Source organism: Solanum stenotomum, chromosome 10 (genome assembly GCF_019186545.1).
Source record: "Solanum stenotomum isolate F172 chromosome 10, ASM1918654v1, whole genome shotgun sequence".
NCBI lineage: Eukaryota > Viridiplantae > Streptophyta > Magnoliopsida > Solanales > Solanaceae > Solanum > Solanum stenotomum.
The window spans coordinates 53533484-53540371 of NC_064291.1; the positions used below are offsets into that span (position 1 = coordinate 53533484).

At 30.3% G+C, this 6888-nt stretch overlaps 2 protein-coding genes across 2 annotated transcripts; one reads left to right on the plus strand and one right to left on the minus strand.

Moving 5' to 3' along the window:
- The first annotated feature begins 2077 nt into the window (after positions 1–2077).
- On the plus strand, positions 2078–3117 carry LOC125842058 (36.4 kDa proline-rich protein). The gene has a single exon (XM_049521255.1). The coding sequence runs from the start codon at positions 2124–2126 to the stop codon at positions 2979–2981; it is 858 nt and encodes a 285-aa protein (XP_049377212.1). The 5' UTR covers positions 2078–2123; the 3' UTR covers positions 2982–3117.
- A 2648-nt stretch (positions 3118–5765) lies between these two features.
- LOC125842272 (14 kDa proline-rich protein DC2.15-like) lies at positions 5766–6483 on the minus strand. The gene has a single exon (XM_049521543.1). The coding sequence runs from the start codon at positions 6419–6421 to the stop codon at positions 6011–6013; it is 411 nt and encodes a 136-aa protein (XP_049377500.1). The 5' UTR covers positions 6422–6483; the 3' UTR covers positions 5766–6010.
- Positions 6484–6888: the final 405 nt, after the last annotated feature.

Sequence of the window (6888 nt, forward strand, 5' to 3'; positions counted from 1 at the left end):
ATATTATTTTAAGAATTTATGCTCTAAATAAATTATCATCCAATACAAAGAACTTATAATTAGTCCTAAGTTATAAGTCTAATATAAACAGATCAGTCTTCCTCCAAAATTAGAGATTAGCTAAATGTTACATTTATTCATATGCAAACAACTATTCGTTTTGAATCAAGACCGCATAATTTTTCGGAAAAAAACTTACACCATTAAAAATATTAATTAATTCTTACACATTATATATAACTTTCTTTATTTAGCTACTAATATGAGACTTTGTTTAGACCCAACATGATATTGTCCAACAAGATATAATTAAGTCATTATTTCTTTTATCCATAATTCTCAATTAATTAACTAGTTCAAAACGAAGAATATGGTGGGTTAAGACGTTTAGAGGCGGAGCTAGGTGGGGGTTCGTGGATTTTGTATTTTTACTAGAAAATTAAATATATATATATATATATATTATGTATATTAACTTATCGACCCGGTTCAGTGATAAAAAAGTGATTGTAAAACGCTCAAACTCTTAATCCTAACTTCGGCTCTGATAACAATATCTATGTGGATGGTGATTAATTATCAGAAGATAGGATATAAATAGTACCTTCTATACATCTTTTAATCAATTATATAAAAAGAGATGAAGGACCATTTTCAACTAAATAGATGGCAACTTTCAAACATTAGAAAAACATATTCATGTAATGGATCAAGAGATTATGTTTTGCTGATCTTTTCCTTTATTTAAGATTGAGCTTATCCATCTTTTTTTTGAGATGTAAGCTTCCTCTCACTATTAAAGATTTTTTTCGAATCAGTAAGAAATTTGTACTATAAAATATAATTTCCTCCTTATTTTTCATCGAATCAATTGACTAAGAATCAAATAACAATGAATCAATGTCTTCAAACTTAAAATGTGTACAACCTAACAAATATATGTGATTGTTAAATATAATAGTCAATAGATGGAGTGGTAATTATTGTCATTAAATATTTTTTTTCATACTTATTTGTCTTTGGTGTAATAGCCAAAATAAAAGTTTCCTAGTTTGGTCCCTTTGCCAGTCTGAAACCTCGAAGTGAAAGAAATCAAAACAAGGTTCACATGATGCCTTGGTGCGAGGGCGGAGTTACCGATTATAATTTACGGATTAGGTTAAATTCAATAATTGTGATTAAAATTTCTATTTGTCTAGAAAAAATCACTAAATATATATAAATTACTAAGTTAGAACTCAGTAACTTAAAATAACTATAATTTGAGTTGATAAAATTAAAATTCCCTCTCTGTTATTTACTCTTTGTTATTTATATGTTTATATTTTTCCAGCAAGCTAGCTATAAGACAATTCAATAAAAGTTTCAATCAGTCAGAGATTTTATGCTAATACTTTATAGTAGGGGAAGAAAATCTTGCATGATATAAAGAAGATCAACTTCTTCTTTTTTTCCTATCACATGTTAGATACTTATATTGAAATATATAGGGATTCAATTAAATTTGAATTGAATATGATTATAAAGTTATTATTAGAACTATACTTTCAACAATATATTTTTCATTTTCAAGACTCAAATTTAAAATCATCATAACCCATGAATCGACCGGTAAAGAAGATGGAATTTTCCCTTTCAAACTTAGCATATGAAGGGATTCAACGTATAAATAGATTAGGATAAACTACAAAACACAATATGTAACATCAAACGACAAGGGATACTAAAAGCTTATCTCTAGATTTTTTTTTTTTATCCATCACACTAAACGATTCCATAAAAGTAAAGTGCCTTAAAATGTGTGCAAAATGGACACTGTGTGAAATAGTACTTAAAAAAAAAGACTATTCACGGACTATATAATCAGAACTGACGGATTGGATATTGAAGTTTGCAAACAAAGATCCAAAGTTTCCAATTTCAATTTTACAATACACCTAATCACTTTGGAATTCCTCCACATACGTGTTGCTCTCTCATGGAATTAATTCCTTCACGGATTACACATACAATACATCTATAAAATCTATAGTCTATGTCAAAATTCAACAACATAACATTAAAAAAAAATGGAATAAAGAGTTGAACAATAATTTTTTGGTATTATAAAAAAGAAAATAGCTATGGGTTCATCAAAGATTTCAGCAATGTTGTTCATTTGTATGATTTTCATGTCAATGTGCTCGTTACCACCAGCTTATGCTTCATATGGTCAATGCCCATGTACTCCTCCTTATCAACGACCTAGTCCACCTGGCGGTGCTCCGCACCCGCCACATCATCACCCTCATCCACCTAAGTCTCCCAGTAGGCCCCGGCCTCCACCATCGACTCCACGTCCACACCCACCGACCACCAAACCGCCACCTCATCATGGTGGACCACCTCCTAGGGTTTTGCCACCTATCGTCTTTCCGCCACCTGTCGTATCACCTCCAATCACTCGCCCGCCACCTGGCATTTTACCGCCTATTGTCAATCCACCTGGCATTATTCCGCCAATCACACGGCCACCTGGCATTATTCCACCAATCGTAAACCCTCCCGGTATAAACCCACCAATAACAAATCCTCCTGGAGGTGGAGGAGGATTCCCGCCACCATCTGGTGGTGGTGGTGGCGGCGGATATCCTCCTTACACACCTCCTGGTGGAGGTGCACCACCTGGCGGAGGCGGAGGTGGAGGCATACCAGGTATTGTTCCACCTCCACCCGCCACGTGTCCTATAGATGCATTGAAACTTGGGCTTTGTCTTGATGTACTTGGAGGATTAGTGCATATTGGGATAGGAAATCCAGTGGAACATATATGTTGCCCAGTATTACAAGGATTGCTAGAGCTAGAAGCTGCTATTTGTCTATGCACAACTATAAGGCTTAAACTTCTAAACCTTAATATTTTCCTTCCTCTTGCACTTTCAGTTCTTGCAACATGTGGTTTAACTCCTCCTCCTGGTTTTGTTTGTCCTCCTCTTGTTTGAATTGCTAGGTTTTTTTTAATTATGTTTGGTCTTTTGTTTGTAATATTTTGTAAGGTACGTAAGAGCTAAAATGCAAATAATTATGAGTTCTTAAGTCTTGTTTTTTTTTTTTTTTTTAATTTGTGTCTTTGTTATGTTTGGTACTTTAATTTGCTCCCACAAAATTTGATTCGAGAAATTAACTTGATAATAATATTGGCGTGGGTTCTTATGTTAATTTCTCTAAACTTCAATTAGTATCTTTCTTAACTCGATCACATAAAAAAAAGTCGTTAGATTTTTTTTTCCATAGCTAATCAGAGCGATAAACAGCTGAATCTAGTATAGTAGCAAGACCATATTTAAATTGTATACTAAAGTCTAAAAGTTGTCGGATACGTAAGATTCGCTTTGAGTGAACTACAATATTTGCAATTTTTTTGGGTAGTTTTTCACGTTTTGAACTAGAAAAACATTGCAAACAAACAAAGTTGCAAAAATTGAAATTCACCACTTTTCCAGCAAAAACCTAATATATGTCAATTAGATGTCGTTTGGTGCTGGCTAAGGTCGTATATCCTAAAATTACATATGAGATAAAATTTATATTGGATTTGGTTGACGCTTAACGATATAAATTTATACTATCAATCAAATGCAATTTAAATTTAATCCGATCTATTTAATCATAGAATACGATTCAACTTTAAAATATTTTTCCCGTCTCCTACATGGTATAAATTAGTTTTAATAATTATAATCTCAAAATAATTTAGTCAGCGTACTAAAGGACCCATACTATATATACAGTCATAATTTTGGCCTTCAAGTGGCCAAATTGTCGAACCGCGTAAAGAGAAACTAAACAAAGGGAAAGACAAAAAAGAATGTTGGATGTCAAGATCAATTACTAAGTCTAAAGATTAATATCCACCTATAATTTGTATTTGTACTATATATATATATAGGAATAATGCATGAACTATACTTGTGGCTAATTATAGTTCTACTAAAGCACATTGGTCGCATTTATGAAAATATCACTTTCTTAGGTCCACTCTCCCCACCCAAAAAATAAAAATAAAAAAAGGAAAAACTGAAATGACTTGAATGGACATAAGAGCATGAGTCTTTGTCAAATTAAAACCATGCATAACGACTTGTTTAACCCGTCAGTTAGTGGCGGAATAAGAATTTATACTAAAAAATTCAAGATATACAAAAAAAATTTTATAAAAAAGTTGAAGGAGCTTCGGTCTCTACTATATATATACATAAAATATATTATTTATCATGCATAAATGATGGAGTATAATCTTTCATTGAAGGCCAAACTTCCTAGGTCCTATCTAATCATAGCGCGTAGTGTACTAATAAATAGGAAAAACAAATTAAGATTACTAATGACATAGGGGAGTTAATATATATATATATATATATATATAGGTTTGAAAATTACATTGGAAGATAATTTTGGGCATATCATATTTTTAAAAGTAAAAGCTTTGACTAGTTTGGGTTGCACATAGACTCATAAAAGAACTTACCAAAACATGAAAAGTTTTTGAGTTTTTAAATTCATTTGTCTGATATATATAGTCAATAATAATATAATAAAAGAAAGCTTTTATTATTGTTTGTTAAAAAATCTTTTTTAGTTTAGTTTTGGTAATTATTTTTTTAAATAGCAAATAAATAAAAAATAACTACAAGTTATGTGCCGATCGAATTATGATTCATTATTTAACTCAAATTATAAGACAATTTTTTGAGCGAGTTATTTTTCAAACATGTTAATTTATTAATTCAATCTAGTCTATCATAGGCAGTAAAAACTGTAGAAAAACTATGACTCCAAATTTTGAAGGTAGGAAGTGGAAGAAAGAACATCGCTCAATTTAAATAGAAAAAAATAACCTTGTAAATATCATTTATATGTTATTTTAAGATCTTTTAGGTGTAAAAATATATCTTATACAACATATATAAAATAAAATAAAAATTATAAAGGACAACCAAAAAATAATCCTTTCATGGTAAAATGTCAATGAGAATAAGACACTGATTATTATCTAATCATGATCATTCTCGGAAAACATCGGACATTTTTTTTTTTTCACTTTTACTTATCTATTATTTTAAAAATAATTTTTTATTTTTACTTGTCATTTTTAACATATCAAGAGAAAATAATTGTAAAAAATTCATATTTATCCTTAACATTAATTACTTATTATCTAAATCTTTTTTAAAAATCTAATACTAAAATATTTAAAATACTCTTATACCAATCATTATTCTTAAAAACATGCAAAGTCTAAAATAGACAAATAAAAATTAACTGAGAAAGTACAAAATCTAGGTTAATTTACGTACGGTACGGTAGACTTTATTGTTGTTTTGTTGAAATCTAGGATGTAGTCATGAAATCTCTTGCTAGTACGTACAAATCTCCAATAGAGGTGGATCCAAGATAAATTACTTATACGTATTAAGTGAATATTTTTAAATATATAAATTAAAATTATATTATTGAGTTCTACTAAATACGTTAGCTAGCTAGCTTTGTTTATTATTATGCTCATTGAAGTTGAATCTACCTTCTGCTTATTTTAGAGTAATTAAGCACTTAAAATTTGTGTTTTTCAGTCATCTCAATAAATTAATTATAGTTAATAGAGGTGACAATGTTGTTTATATATTATTAATAACTCCCATTAGAAATATGAATAGAGCATTAAATAACTATGACAATACACTTTTTTTTTTAATTGACATAAGGAGATATAGAGAAAAATAATAACCTTTACCACAAAATAGACTTCTATATATTGTGAAGTACAAAAAGTACATTAGGAAATACAAATAGGAATTACTTATTTCAAGCTACAAAGGAAACAAGAAGTTACCACACACTAGAACATTGCTCATAAGCAAAACAAAATAAAAATCCAAAAAACTCAAATCAAACTATGTAGAAGTGACGGAACGAAGATTCTGACCCCAACTTATTTGGGACTGAGACGTAATAGTTATTGTTTGTTTGTTCACTAATTAGGGCATTGAAAGCCAGATGGAGCTTTTTTGCCACAAACATTAAGAAGAAGGCTTAGAGAAAGAGGGACATTAAGGTTAATCCCAAGAATATTTGCTTTAATGGCAGTGCAAAGACAAAGAGCAGCCTCGAGATCAACAAGTCCTTCAATTAGAGAGCAACAAGGTTTCTTTGGAGGATTTCCAAGTACAACTCCAAGCAAATTTCCAAGAACATTAGCACAAACACCTAATTTTAGTGTATCAATAGGGCACTTGCCTTTTGAGCTAGGGCTCGGGGTTGGCTTTGGCTTTGGCTTCGGCTTTGATTTAGGACTAGGACAAGTGCCACATGCACTCACAAGAGTGAAAAAAAGAAGGTTCACAAGGACAAAAAGAGCAAGGGAAGTAGTTCTCTTAGAAGCCATAGTATTTTCTAACTTTAGAAATTTAAAGTAGATTTGTCTTTGGCTTTGGTTGATATTGAAAAAGATTATAGGAGGTGGCTATTTATAGGATTGCAAAATTAAACATCATAGTCATGTAAAATATATAATAAATAATACTAAAATTAAGTTTTAGCTGGCATGGATAATTATTCAAATCTCTTTACAAATGTATATACTATCATAGACCACTACAAAAAAAATGCTCAATTTGTAGCAGTTTATTTGTGGAAGTTTTAAAAACCTCTTCTATTACTTTATTTTGTGACGTTTGTTTTAACCCCTACTAAATAAATCTTTTTGTGACAATTATATTGAGGAGGTTTGGAAATCACCACAATTTCATAATTCGTGGCGATTATTAACTCCCATAAATTTGTAATATTTTAGAAAATATATCCCTTTTATATATCTTTTATTTTTGATGTATTATTAAATATTCATATTTT